This window comes from Erithacus rubecula (assembly GCF_903797595.1).
Source record: "Erithacus rubecula genome assembly, chromosome: 2".
Classification (NCBI taxonomy): domain Eukaryota; kingdom Metazoa; phylum Chordata; class Aves; order Passeriformes; family Muscicapidae; genus Erithacus; species Erithacus rubecula.
This window is the reverse complement of record NC_136685.1, coordinates 108792070-108806888: the sequence shown is the minus strand read 5'-3', so window position 1 is coordinate 108806888 and position 14819 is coordinate 108792070. Positions and strand designations below refer to the sequence as shown.

Sequence of the window (14819 nt, the reverse complement as noted above, 5' to 3'; positions counted from 1 at the left end):
GGACAAGCAGCTGTTCAGGGAGCAGAGCTGCAGAGCAAGGAGGTGAAGACCCTTCTTGCCACAAACAGGTTGTTGGTTCCCATTTGCTGTTCAGCAGTTGTAGGTGACTGTTAAGAAATGGCAGGTCAGGGAATTTGTTTGTGCTGGAGAACAATGCTCTCAGGTGGTGCTCTAGGGGATTTTACACAAATTGGTCTTGCTTTTTATCTGTGTAAACAAGCTGTCTTTTGAAATTATTGGTCAGATGAATGCAGGAAATGCTCAGTGGAGCATTTATTTATATTATCTTTAAATTAACTTACTATGATTCCTGGTCCAGTTATCCAAGGTCTATCAGGAAATATTTTGTATCTTTTGCTGGTATTACCCTATCTTTGTAATTAAGTTTCTTAAATACATGCACATACTGTTCTCAAGTGGGATTTCAAGAGATCTGTATTCAGGATTGCTTAGAGACATTATCTGAGAGCTGCAGATTGAACCCACATTGCAGGTTGTCAGTTTCTGAACTTCCCTTGAGTGTGTGTGTGTGTGTGTGTTTTGGTGGAAGAACAGGGGTAGGAGGGATGCAAGGAGTCAAATTTGGGTTTATTGTTTCCATGCAAGCTCTGAGCAGCAAAAGCACAGCCACAGGCACACCATCCTCCCAAGCTGCAGTCTGCCATGCCAGTCTGCATGTTTTCAAACATGGCTTTGGGTTTTGAGTCCCCTCCTCATGCCAGCCTCCTTGCAGTGATCACACAGCCCAGGGGCAGGACTGATCCCTGGAACCAACCCTGGGCCAGAGCATGGGGCATTTGGCATGGACAAACCCCCCTGCAGGTAGGGGATGTGCCACAGAGCTGGAATTATTCATCTCCTTTTTTACCTTTCTAACTTGCTTTTTGTTTCATCCTTGTGCAAAGCAATAGTGTTATTGTGAAGGTTTTCCATTCAGTTTTTAAGATTTTCTGGCTCACACCTTGCTGCCAGTGCTATACCTGTGCCACCAGTCCTGGCTCAGGTGGCAGGTCACTGTGGGGTCCCTGATGCCAGGACATAGAACCACCTTCCACAGGGGCAGAGGCTTCTTCTCCAAATGTGGTGTGTTTGCAAATGAAATGGAGAGTAACCCCAGGCAGCTCTTGGATGGACAGCCATGTGTGCACTCCATTTTTGCCTACTAGCAGTGCCCAGCTCTGTCCATGTTATTTATAAATATCTCTTGCAAAGGGAAGGATCCTGTGCCTTCTGTACAGGACACCACTGACTATTTCCTCACCTCTCACCTAATGTAGGCTGCGCCTCCCAAATGAGGCAGAACAGGCTTGAAATGTTGTTTGTCCCTGACAGGAGCCCCTCCATCCCACCTCTCACCATTCCCACCCAGGGACCCCTGGGGAGGGGGCAGCCTGCCCACCCCTCTGCTCCTGGCAGTCACTGTGCTCTGTGCAGATTTAGCCTGAGCCCCCTGGCAGGGCAGAGAGACTGGATGGTGCAGGCACATGTGGCAGATGCTGTTCCCTGCTGGGAGGGTGCCAGAGCTTTATGCTTTGAAGCCTTCCACTGCTTGCCCCCAGGGACTGCTGCTGAAGTGCCAATAAAATCCAGAAAGAGCCTCAGAAAGTCAGCTTGGTTTCAAATGGGGTGTTTCATTATTAAGCATCCCTTTAGCAGCCATATGTAGAGCTGCTCTGTCAAAACCACCGTGTTCACCCTGAGAAAGGTGATTCAAACTGAAAAGATAAATAGATGAAAGCACAGGGCCAGCAGAGAAAGTGAATTGTTTGTGTGAACTGAATCTCCAAATGGCCCTTGGTGTTTGTTCTTCAGGTGAAGGGAAGGGAAAATAGTCTGGGAGTAAATGTTGTTTACTGGGAGCTCCATTCAGCAGTCTAGAAAATATGGACAAGGCATTCTCTGCTCCCCAAAACCTGGCATTTTATTTGTGTTAAAATTCCAAAATGGGTGGCACATTTTAAGTTTTGTGGATATTGACAGGAACAGTTAAAGCTGTGGTTATAGATGGAGCTGGTAACAATATGTAGCACCCCTGGAACATTAAGTTTGTGCTGGGTGGGGTTTTCCTTCTGAAATTGAAGGGGTTTTGGATACTGTGGGATACTGTGTTTATCTCAGCTGTCTGCCCGCCTTTGGGGTGTGCAGTTCCTGCAACAAGGACCCGGTAACTGAGCTCATCCTTTGTAACCTGCGTGTCCAAATGAGCAGGGGAACATCAGTGCTGGTGACTGCAGGGCTGGGCAGCACTGGGCACAGCAAGGATGCCGAGCTTGGAGTGCAGCCCATCAATATTCCCACAGAGGAAAGGTGGGTGGGGAGCCCTGCTGTCCCTGGGCACACCTCTGTCATCTGTTATATTTACAGGGAGCACTGTCCTCTCCATCCTTCTCTTCCTTTCTCATGCTGCTGTGAATGCTGGCACCGAAAGAAAAAGTTACAAGGGCTTCCTCCTAGAATCAGTTTGATTTAGCTTCATCACTCCAGTGCAAGGAACATATTGCAGCGCTGTGGTGGCCTGTTTTTCTGGCTTTTATTAATCCAGAAACCTTAATGATGAACAACATTTGTGTCATTGTCTACACAAATTTAATTTGTTTATGCAGCAGTTCAGTTAATCCTGCAATCTGCTTTTCTCAAATGAGGACAGATAATGGAGACACCGTTCTTTACAGGTCTTCAGGCTTTTAAATTCTGATAAAATCAGGATTCTTCACTGGGTCTTGCCACAGCTCTGAATTAAGCCACTTTAAATGTAATTACTGAAGCTGGCTGTACATCAGGAACATCCATTAAAAGAATTGATTGACCATGCTGTTACAAGGAGGCATTTTATGAACAAACGATCGTGATGGGTCCAGAACTGTAATTTATGAAGGGCAAAAAAGCAGGTAAATACTTTATTAGTGGTTAATGAGAGGTTCACAAGATAACTAAATTTCTTCTTTTTTACCCAGCTACTTCAGGGAGCTTTGGTCCATGGCCATCTATCACGATGGGTTTATTGATCTGCAGAAGGAACTGCGCCAAATCCTGATGTCAGAACAGGTAAGAAAAACAACTGGCGAGTGCATTTTATTATTTGGGTAATTTGTTAGTGTTGTTCACTTTGGTTTCTTCCCCCATCTTTATCCTGGAGCTTTATGTTTCTGTTTACCTCTGTCTCTGGGGAAGCCTGAGCAGACTGTGTACATCACAGGAGGGGCAGCACAGCACAGTGTTCAGTTTTCTCAGCACTGAGTTTGGGCATTTTCTCAAATCTGCCAGCAGAACCTGAACCTGCCTTGTTGTCCTTCACTGCATTTTTGCATTATAGCTGCAATTTAGTACAAGTGCCCAGTGGAATCTGGAGCCTGTCCAAGCATCCCCTTGGGTTTAGGAGTGTTCACTAATAAGAAAATGCTTTGGGCCATCCTGCACCTGTCTCAGCTGAGCCTGTGGGTAGGCTTTCAACCTAGTAGTCCAAAGGGTGAAAGCAACTGGCCTTTTCAGTGATAAATGGATTTCCTGAATAAGGGTGAAATTAAAATGTTTGCTAATGCTGTATACAGCTTTGGCACTAGCACCATAGACAGAGCATAAAGTGTCAGCAGCCTGAAAGTGCCTGCCCAAAATCCAAAGTCACTGTGCTCCACAGGGAGGGCTGATAACAACAGCAGGTGTCCAGCAGCCCCCAGAACTGCCCCCCCACTCCTGAGGAGCTGCTCACTGACCCCAAACAGAGTTTTGGTCTGATCTCAGTGCTTCCAACCCCTTCCTGGGACCTGTTCACCCTGTCCCTGCTCACACTGCCTCTGCCTTTGTTTAACCCCATCAGTTCCACACGGTGGCACTGGGCTTTAGGCGTGTGCTCAGAGATTTTAGCTGTGTGGAAAGTGAGCAGGATGGAGTGTGAATGGAGGCAGAGCTCAGCCCTGCCTCCTCCCCAAAGGGATCAAGCAATTTGCCTCCTGTTGTCCTGACCCAGAAAGGCCTTGGTGCAGTTTAATTTGGGTTCTCTTGGAAGACCTCTATGAAAGAGTGCAAAATTAAGTTCTGAGCAGAATGAGGGGCATGATGTGTTTTTCTTGCCATCATTCAAACATATTTCCCTCAGCTTGTGAGAGAGGGAAATATGTGCCCTACAAATGAAGGACTCACTTGCCTTACCCTTTGTGGCATTAGGCCTGACACAGAGAGTCTCCCTGCATAGACTGGAAACAGTTGTATGTGAGTGAGGATTGTTCCTGTGGACATAGGTGATGGGATCTACATCTGAATGAAGATTTGGCATTTTGAACTTGGTTTTGTTTTTTTTTACGGTGATTTTAACTATATTCACTAAAAGTGATTTTAACTATATTTACTAAATGTCACCGTTTATGTTTTACCGGGCACATTGCCAGATCCAGAGTAGGTACCATGTGCTCATGGAGTATCTCTTACATGCCCCAGGACTGGTTCTATTTCCGTATGAAGCAAGAGACCTACTATCTTTGTCTCCTGTTGCTCATATTCTAGCTCGTTTCAGCGCGCAGGAAATTTACTAATGGAGTGTAGAAATGAGGGAAAGAGATGTTTAAGAGCTGAGGGTATAAGCAGTGGCAATGGGTGTCCTGCAGGAGGGGTGGCATTGACAGCAATGTTTGCTGATGGGGTGATAAGTGCAGGGCCGAGCCTTGAGGCTGCGCTGCGATTGTCAGCGGGGCCGCGCTGGCAGCGCGGGGCGTGTTTACCCCTGGGGGATCGCAGCCCCGTGCTTGTGCCATGCAAACATGCAGATGGCAGGGCCGGGCCGGGGCTGCATCAGCTGCTGCACCGTGCCGTGCCGGAGCCTCGCAGCGGCAGCAATGAAGGCGCGGTGCGGCCGGGCCGTGCCGTGCCGAGACTCGGCCGAAAGCCGCGGGGAACACCGGCCGCGGAGGGGGCGAGCTGTGGAATTGCTCCGGCCGAGCCCCCGTGGCTGGCGGTGTCGGGACAGCCGCGGTTCCACGCGGGTTTGCTCCTGGCGGGTTTGTTCCACACAGCCCTGGCTCCTGTGGCCGCTCATTGAAACAGTCGAGCTCCACCGGCCCCGGTGCCGCCAGTGTGAGCCCCCTCCGTGTCCCACTGCCCCGAGTCCCAGCCCCAGGCGTTTCCAGGCCGTTTGCGGGACCCTTTTGCCGCAGTCCCGGCAGTGTCTGCCAGCTCTGTCCCCTCTGTCCCTCCGCAGGAGCCCGGCCAGCCGCCCGCCGCCGAGCCCCGGCTCCGGGAGCCCGTGCTGCGCTTCCTGCGCCGCCACCGCGCCCAGCTGCCCGTGTACGCCCCGACCGACCCCTACCGACTGCCGGCTGCAGGTAGGACACGCGGGGAGGGGGCTCGGTGGGCAGCCCCTGGGGCGGGCAGTCGCTGGGGGCTGCGTGCGGCACAGGCAGTGACGGGAGGAGGGGGGGTCTCAGCAGTGATGGGGGTCTGTGTGCAACACCAGCAGTGATTCGGGGTCTCGGTGTGAAATTCAGCAGTGATTTGGGGTCTCAGTGTGCAACACCAGCAGTGATTCGGGGTCTCGGTGTGCAGCCCCGGCAGTGATTTGCGGTCTCGGTGCGCACCCCTGGCAGTGATTTGGGGTCTCAGTGTGCAGTGATTTGGGGTCTCGGTGTGCAGTGATTTGGGGTCTCGGTGCGCACCCCCAGCAGTGATTCGGGGTCTCGGTGTGCAGTGATTTGCGGTCTCGGTGTGCACCCCGGGCAGTGATTCGGGGTCTCGGTGTGCAGTGATTTGCGGTCTCGGTGTGCACCCCGGGCAGTGATTCGGGGTCTCGGTGTGCAGTGATTTGCGGTCTCGGTGTGCACCCCGGGCAGTGATTCGGGGTCTCGGTGTGCAGTCATTTGCGGTCTCGGCGCACACCCCCGGCAGTGTTTTGGGGTCTCGGTGTGCAGTCATTTGCGGTCTCGGCGCACACCCCCGGCAGTGTTTTGGGGTCTCGGTGTGCAGTCATTTGGGGTCTCGGTGTGCAGTGATTTGCGGTCTCGGCGCGCAGCCCCGGCAGTGATTCGGGGTTTTGGTGCTCACCCCGGTCGGTGACGGGCTCTGGGCGCGCAGCCCCGGCGGGGGGGCGGCGGCGCGTGCCCGCGGGCTCGCAGCTGTATGCTAATGCGCGCCCGCCCCGCCCCGCCCCGCCGCACGCCGGTCCCCCCGCCGCCCGGGCCGGCCCCTCGGCCCGCCGGGGGGGTGTCCGGGGGCCCCTTTGTGCCGAGGGTCGCGCAGCTTTATGCTAATGGCGCGCACAAAGGCGCGCGCGGGGGGGCGCCGCTCGCTCGCGTGCCGCCCGCGTGCCCCGCGCCCCCCGCCCGGGGCCCGGCGGGGAGGGGAGGGCGCTGCCGCACGCGCCCCCGGCCCCGCCACCTGCGGGACAGCGGACAAAGGGCCGCGGCGGCGGGGCCGCGGCGCGGATCGCCCTGCCCGCCGCCCTGCACCTGCCGCATCCTCGGGCACCGACCGCGGGGAGCGGCGCGCAGCGGTTCGGGCTGAAACCGAGCGCCGCCGTCCCTGCCTGTTCCTTTGGGTTAGGGATAGAGTAACAGGTTCGGTTACCACGGGGCCGGGGCTCGGCCCCGCAGCCGCGCGAAGCTGTTCCCCGCGCAGGGATGCCGGGCTCGGCCGGGCACCGATGCCCCGTTCGATATTCCTCCCGCTCGCACGGACCCGTCCTTGGCCACCTGCTGCCGCCACCGGGCAGCACCCCCGGCGGCAGCCGCGCTCCCCTCCGTGCCGCCGCCGCCTCCCGCGCCGTCCGTGCCGAGCCTGCGGGCGGCTGGCGGGCGGCACACAAAGGCCGCGCGTGCCGGGCGGGCGGCGCGGGGCGGCGGGGGCGGGGCCGGGCGTGTGCCGCTCCGGGCTCAGGTGCGGCCGCGCCGCCGCCGCCGCCGCTGATTGGCCCGCGCCGGCGCCGCCGGCCCGAACAATGGCCCCGGCCCGCTTAAAGGCGGCGGCGGCCGCGCCGCGGGCACAGCGAGCAGCATCCGCCGCGGCCGCCGCCGGCCCGGAGCCGGCGCGAAGATGCCCCGGGGCTTCCTGGTGAAGCGCAGCCGGCGGCCCACCCCCGCGTCGTACCGGGCGCGCTGCTGCCGCGAGGCCGCCGCCGGCCCGCCGCTCCCCGCCGGCGCCGCGCCGCCGCCCGCCTGCCCCGCCGCGCCGCCGCCCCCGCCGCGGGACTCGCCGCCGCCGGTGCCGTTCGGGACGCCCGATGCCGCGGTGCAGGCGCTGTACAGCCCCACGCGGCCCGTCAGCAGGGACAAGTACCTGGAGCGCGGCTTCAGCCTGGGCTCGCCCGTCTCGGCCGAATCCTTCCCCGCGCCGGCCGTGCCCGGCACCATGGACCCGATCCTCTTCGCCCCGGCCGACCTCAAGCTCTGGGCCGCCGCTGGCCACGCCGAGCCGCCCGCCGCGCACCCCGGCCCCGGCGGAGCCCCCGCGCCGCCCGCCCCGGCCGCGCCGCCCGCCGCGGGCCGCCCGCTGCCCGCCAAGCGCCCGCCGGGCGCGTCCGAGCCCGGCCGGCAGAAGGCTCCGTCGGGCAAGAAGACGAAGGCGATCCGCAAGCTGACCTTCGAGGACGAAGTGACCACCTCGCCCGTGCTGGGGCTGCGCATCAAGGAGGGTCCGGTGGAGGCGCCGGCCAAGGCGCGGGGCGGCTGCGCCCGTCCCCTGGGCGAGTTCATCTGCCAGCTCTGCAAGGAGGAGTACGGGGACCCCTTCGCGCTGGCGCAGCACCGCTGCTCCCGCATCGTCCGGGTGGAGTACCGCTGCCCCGAGTGCGACAAGGTCTTCTCCTGCCCCGCCAACCTGGCCTCCCACCGCCGCTGGCACAAACCGCGCCCGCCCGCCGCCAAGAGCGGCCCCGAGGCGGGGCGGGCAGCGGCCGCGGGCCCGAGCCCGGCGCCGGCCGAGGAGACGCCGAAGGAGGCGAGCGGCGGCAGCGGCAGCGAGCGGGACACGCCGAGCCCCGGCGGAGCCTCGGAGGCGGGTTCCGAGGAGGGGCTCTTCGAGTGTCCGCGCTGCGCCAAGCGGTTCCGCCGGCAAGCCTACCTGCGCAAGCACCTGCTGGGGCACGCCGCACCGGCACCGGCCCCGGCCCCGGCGCCCGCCCCGGGCCCCGAGCCCAGCGCCGAGGAGCTGCCCGCCGCCGAGTGCCGCCTCTGCCCCGTCTGCGGGGAGACCTTCCCCAGCAAGAGCAGCCAGGAGCGGCACCTGCGCCTCCTGCACGCCGCCCAGGTCTTCCCCTGCAAGTACTGCCCGGCCACCTTCTACAGCTCTCCCGGCCTCACCCGGCACATCAACAAGTGCCACCCCTCGGAGAACCGGCAGGTCATCCTGCTCCAGGTGCCGCTGCGCCCCGCCTGCTGAGCCGCCCGTGCCTTCCCCGCGCCCCGCGCCGCTCCCCCGGGGCCGCCACACCATTAGCTTTAATACGGCTTGTGACCTGCTGGAATCTGGCTTTACACTTACCTTCCCGGGGTCTCTCTCTTCTTTTTTTTCTTTTTTTTTTTCCTTTTTTTTTTTCCTTCTTTTTTTTTTTTTTTTTTTTTTTTTTTTTTTTTTTTTGAATTTTTTAAAAATTTTGTTCCTTCGCTCTGGTTTTTATCGATGTGAACAGATCAAACTGCTCGAGAGAAACAAGCGTTTCCTTTAGTGTAGCCACAATTGCCTTGACTCTGCTGTTGATGGTCTCCAGAAAATGCTGTAGAAACTGCCTTAACTGTGACATGCCAACTTTCTGTTCGTTTTGCCCTTACTAAGGTAGCTCATGAGTTGTCTATCTGTATATGTTGGTTTGAGTAATTATGTTATTTATTCGTTATTTATTTATATTAATTATGAAGATTGATATTATTTGATTGCAGATATTCTAATGCGCTTTTTTGTCTCCCCGCCTGCCATTTCACTGTGCGTTTTAGAAGATCTTTTTTTCTTAAGGGATCTGCTAAAAAGGTTTTAACTTTTATACCTAGAATAACACACGATCTTAACCATTTTATCCCGTGCAACCAACAGCTCTTACTTTTAGATGCAATCTCTTTTTCTACACACATTATTTTCTTAACTGTTAGCTATTTATAGAGTGCTTCGATAGAACTGTTTCAACTGTATAATTATTTACTATTCAAATAAAATATTTTCAAATTCAAGCGTGCCCCCACCCCTCCTGCTTCTCCCTGGGGCTCGGGGGGGGGCAGCTGGCAGGGGGCCTCCATAGGCACCAGCCTGGCAGGGTTGGAGCCGGCTCCAGCAGCTCCTTGTGCCCTGCACTGGGGCTTCTGCAGCATCCTTCAGTAACCGTGTAGATAAACAGGTATCTGTGCAGAAAGGTGTCTCCAGGGCTTGTTGTTTGTCTGTGGGAATCTGATGGGTTTGTTGTAAAAATCTGTGTGAATGGGGAAGGTGCATGCAGGGTTTGTAAAACCTGCCTCACAGACAGGTGTTGCACGCACCTGTACGCTCTCCCCTTTGGCAGCAGGTACAGAGCCAACTTCACGGCATGCAAATGTGCTTGGCAGCCCCAAGAGCAGCAAATCCCCGCTCCCAAACTGCTGTGTCAAGGGCCAGGTGCTTGGTGTGGTCTTGTGGTAGCAATGCCTTTGAGGCTTTGGCTCCCTGGAAGAGGTTTCCAGCCTGTTTCTGCTCTTTTCTCACCCAAAGACTCCCAACCCTGGTTCGCGGTGGGAAGGGCAGGTGCTGGAGCTTCCTGGACTAAAGTTTCCCAGGAACTGGCTGAGTATTTAATGATGAACCAAAGGTTGTAGATAAAGAACATCTTTCTAGAGAAGGATTGGCTTGGTTTTTTGGGGTTTTTTTCCTTGTTCAGTTAGGCTGAAAGGTACCAGTGTGTGGGTACTCTCCTGCTCTCTTGATTCCTAGCAAACCAACTTGGTAGTGCCAGGGCCGACTTCAGGCCTAGGCAAAGCTGTGGTTTTAGCTGTAAATGGATACACTGGAAAAGAGCAGAGCCTGAGAGACACAGGCAGCAAAGCCTGCCTGGCAGGAGGTGCAGTTCTGCCTTTGCTGGCTTCCCTGGCCCTGGAAAGCCCCAGATCCTGCAGACGGTGTGGCAGCTGTGCCTGGGGCGGGGACGCTGCCAACACACATGGTCCTCTGGGGCCACTGGACACCACTGCCACAGCACACCCTCCAGAGCAGCCTCATGGCTCCATCCATGTCACAGCATGTCCCTGCTGACAGCCACGCTCACAGCCCGTGCCACCAGCAGAACAACAGCTTCGTGCTGCTGTCCCTTTCCTAACAGTGAGCGAATCCCTGTCTGTCCTGCTAAGAGTCACTTGGAATTTATGAGGGCCAGAATTCCCCAGGTTTTTTTCAGCTGTCTGGGTAACCATTGGCACCGATGCATTCTATCTCCTGCTGAGCAGCAAGGGTGATTAGTGGAGACTCCTGTGTTGGGGAGTAGGCTGGAAATGGCTCTGTTCACAAACATTCTGTCAAAGGGATGTCATTTTCTTTTGGCACCCCTGTGTGACAGCAGCCTGGGCAGAGCTGCTGTGCCTTTGTGTGCTGCTTTTCTCCCCTGGTGTGCACTGCAGGGCCCTTGTGAGGGAGAGCCTGAGTGTCCCAGGGGTTTCTGGAGAGGTTCCTTGTGAGAGTGAGCCTGAGTGCCCCAGGGGTTTCTGGAGAGGTTCCTTGTGTGAGGGTGAGTCTGAGTGTCCCAGGGGTTTTGCAGGGAGCCATCAGCATCACCCCCAATGGTTTTGCATCTCTTGCCAGCTGGCAGTGAGGGGCATTGCACACCTGGCAGGTCAGAAAGCCTCCCACTGACACCAGCATCCTTGGGGCAGTATTTTGGGGATGATGGGTGCTGTCCCACTGCCCAGGCCCCCGTGCTGGGTCTGTGCTCTGTCTGTCAGGAGGGCTCAGAGCAGCAGCCCTGGGGATGCAGGTGTTGCCTGGTGGGTGCCACGTCCTGGCAAACGTGCTGTGCAAACAAAGCCTCCTGCTGTCAGCTAACACATCAGCTGCTGCAGGAACAGGTCTGGGCACCGTGGAGAGCACTGATCCTGCCCCAAAGGCAGCTGGTGAGAGGCTGCTCAGCTCTGTGCGTTGGGCAGAGGGCTTGGTGGCTGTGCTGGAGCTTTCTCCCCTCTGAGCACAGCGAGAGCCAAATTTGCTGTCCACAGGGAAAGGAGCTGGGAGATGAGATTAGACCTGCAGGGTCCTGGGAGATGCAGCATGGACAGCCTCCCTGCCCCAAGGGCTCTGAGCTGCTCTGGAGGCTGCTTGTCCCCAGGGAAGGTTTTTACAAGTTTTGGTACCAACAGCACGGTCAGTGCAGTGCAGCTGCCTGGCTGGATGGGCTCACTGGCAAACAGCTGGCACAGCTCGAGGTTCTGGGGGTCCTGGGTGGGCAGCTGGGAGGTATCTGTGGGATTGGGGCAAGCCTGGGAACAGGACAATGCTGGGCTTTTACCTTGGATTGCAGATTGCTCCTCACACAACACAAGCCTGTTTAAAAAGAGGCATTGCTGTTGATGAGCTGGGCAGTGGCTCATGGAGCCCCAGGTATTTCTCTGGGTTCTGCAGGGTGCCAGCACACCTCCTGGCCCATTGCTCCCGGCTCAGGAGTGCTGGGTTTTGGTGAGTATTCTGGGCTGGGTGCAGCAGCAGCTCCCCTAGTGAAGGATCCGGGAGTGCAGGATTAAACACTCAGGTAAGACATCAGGGCTGTGAGTGGCTGCGGGCGCTGCTGTGACCGTGCTCTCTCTCCCCAGCAGGCAGCCAGGGCCCGGCAGCGGCAGCAGCAGCCCCCCGGCGGCATAGGGACCCTCCCAGGGCACGGTGACCGCCCCGCTCAGCACCCTCCTCCCGGGACACCCCTGACAGCTCTAATAAAGCACAACCCACCATTCCTGCCGGCTCCTGTGCGCTCCCTGGGCACCGGGAATGGGCGGGACGGGCGGGACCGGAGTGCCCCCGGCCAGCCTGCGGGGGCTGGGAATGACCTGGGACAGTGGGCGGTGTCCCTGCCCATGGCAGGGGCTTCATTGCTCCCTTCCAACCCAAACTGTTCCAGCCTTCTGCATGTACAAATATATTCCTTTTATAGCACTGTATTCTATATAGCTGATCTACCTGAGCACACTTCAGAACATGTGGGTAGTGTATAATATACATCATGTATTATATCAAATAGATGATCTACTTAAATACACTTCAGAATATGTGGGTAGTGTATAATATATATCATGCATTATATCACACAGATGATCTACTTAAATACACTTCAGAATATGTGGGTAGTGTATAATATATATATCATGTATTATATCAAAGCATCTTATACAACAGATGCTAATATATGTCTGTTACATATTGCCACTTGGGCAATGCATATTAAATATCTACAATATAGAATATCTCATACATATCATATAGTAACTCATTGCTGATATGATTTATATAATTTTCTCACATGCATTTTAAACATATAAATGCACCCAGTATTGCAGTTAGCAAGTAATGTTATAGTTTATGTCATGATGTGTACAAATATGTAAAATATGCACCAGGGGTGTGTGCCTATGTAGATAGACATGTATAGTGAAAGGTAATATATTGAATTTATGTAACCTACAACCAACTTCTGGATAAAAGTATTACCTTTATAGTCAATATTTGATATTCAAAACCAGGTATTAATAAGATAAAATATATATAGTGCACATATGATATAATACATTGTACAATATATAATGCATCATGTTTTATACCTAGATTATAGATCACAGATTGCATATATTTTCCTTAATGTAATATATGCAGATTCTATCTGTGTGTATGTAAAATTTAGAACAAATATTAACTAACAGAACCAGACATGCTTAAAAACCAGGAGGTTTTGGGCCATTTTGGTACCATTTTAGGGGGTTTTTGGTCCATTTTAAGTCACATTATTCCAGATATTTTGCCCACTAATTTTTCCAGTTTTTTCAACAGAAATTCCTGGAATCACACTGGATTTTGGGGCCATTTTTGGTTTTTTTTAGTGCAGATGTTAGAAGTTTTTCTGGGCCTTTTTTGTGCAATTTCTGGGCAATTTTTGCTTTTCTCTGTGCAAATTTTGAGGGAATTTTCTGTGCTTTTTTAGTCTGAAATTCTCCTGGATTTTTCCCAATGTTTTTCCCAATAATGCCTGGAATTTTGACAGGTTTGGGGTGTTCTAGTGCTGATTCAAGGTCTATTTCTAGACATTTTCATATTGATTTTTGGGGCATTTTTGGGTCTCTTAGTGCAAATTTTAAATGATTTTTCTTGTGTGTTAGGCTGAATTTTCCCTGGATTTTTTCCTGATGCTTTTCCCAGCAGTGCCTGGGATTTTGGCAGAGTTGAAGTGTTTTAGTATGGATTTCAGGAGTTTTGGGCTATTTTTAGTGCAACTTTAGGAGTTTTTTGGCCATTTTAAGTCGCCTTATCTTGGGATATTTTGCCCGTTCATTTTCTTGTTCTTTTGCTTTGAAATCCCTGGACTCTCACTGGATTTTGGGGCAGTTTGTTTCCTGAGTGGAGATTTTAGGACATTTTTGTGGCCATTTTTGTGTAATTTCTAGGAGATTTTTGTGTTTCCTAGTGTGAATTTTTGGGCATTTTCCTGTGTTTTAGTGCAGATGCATAATGATGCACAACATCAAATATCAGATATATCATTTGAAATGCTGCAGAATATACAGAACAGAGCAGGAGATCCCTGATGTATTTTCTGTAGTTTGCTATTTGCTGTAGAGGAGAAAATCACAAATAAATCCTTTTTGTTTTGAATGCTGCTGTGGGTGCTGGGTCCTGGCAGGGAAGCAGAGAGTGACAGGGCTGTCCCTGTCCTGTCCCTGTCCCATCCCTGTCCCATCCCTGTCCCATCCCTGTCCCTGTCCTGTCCCTGTCCCTGTCCCATCCCTGTCCCATCCATGTCCCTGTCCCTGTCCCTGTCCTGTCCCTGTCCCTGTTAGGGATGTAAGTTGTTAGGAGTTTTTCTGGGTCATTTTTGTGCAGTTTCTGGGGGATTTTTGCTTTTCTCTGGGCAAATTTTGATGGAATTTTCTGTGCTTTCTTCGTCTGAAATTATCCTGGATTTTTCCCAATGTTTTTCCCAATAATGCCTGGAATTTTGACAGGTTTGGGGTGTTCTAGTGCTGATTCAAGGTCTGTTTCTAGACATTTTCATATTGATTTGTAGAGGATTTTTGGGTCTCTTAGTGCAAATTTTAAATGATTTTTCTTGTGTGTTAGGCTGAATTTTCCCTGGATTTTTTCCTGATGCTTTTCTCAGCAATCCCTGGGATTTTGGCAGAGTTGAGGTGTTTTAGTATGGATTTCAGGAGTTTTGGGCTATTTTTAGTGCAACTTTAGGAGTTTTTTGGCCATTTTAAGTCACCTTATCTTGGGATATTTTGGCCGTTCATTTTCTTGTTCTTTTGCTTTGAAATCCCTGAACTCTCTCTGGATTTTGGGGCAGTTTGTTTCTGGAGTGGAGATTTTAGGACATTTTCTGGCCCTTTTTTGTGTAATTTCTAGGGGATTTTTGTGTTTCCTAGTGTGAATTTTTGGGCATTTTCCTGTGTTTTAGTGCAGATGCATAATGATGCACAACATCAAATATCAGATATATCATTTGAAATGCTGCAGAATATATAGAACAGAGCAGGAGATCCCTGATGTATTTTCTGTAGTTTGCTATTTGCTGTAGAGGAGAAAATCACAAATAAATCCTTTTTGTTTTGAATGCTGCTGTGGGTGCTGGGTCCTGGCAGGGAAGCAGAGAGTGACAGGGCTGTCCCTGTCCCTGTCCCTGTCCCTGTCCCGTCCCT

At 53.5% G+C, this 14819-nt stretch overlaps 2 protein-coding genes across 2 annotated transcripts in view; both read left to right on the top strand.

The window, feature by feature from the left end:
* The window catches only part of CFAP61 (cilia and flagella associated protein 61), a 68123-nt gene extending 57519 nt beyond the window's left edge, over positions 1 to 10604 (top strand). The window contains exons 19-21 of the mRNA XM_079298264.1: positions 2955 to 3045; positions 5189 to 5312; positions 10551 to 10604. Of these exons, the coding sequence (XP_079154390.1) occupies positions 2955 to 3045; positions 5189 to 5312; positions 10551 to 10561 (226 nt within the window). The 3' untranslated portion in view covers positions 10562 to 10604. The remainder of the gene's footprint in view (positions 1 to 2954; positions 3046 to 5188; positions 5313 to 10550) is intronic.
* Positions 6920 to 9140, top strand: INSM1 (INSM transcriptional repressor 1; the record flags this gene model as incomplete). Its single annotated transcript, XM_079298899.1, is given in 2 exon segments — positions 6920 to 6983; positions 6986 to 9140. Coding segments are annotated over 2 exon segments (1437 nt in total). The 3' UTR covers positions 8359 to 9140.
* Positions 10605 to 14819: the final 4215 nt, after the last annotated feature.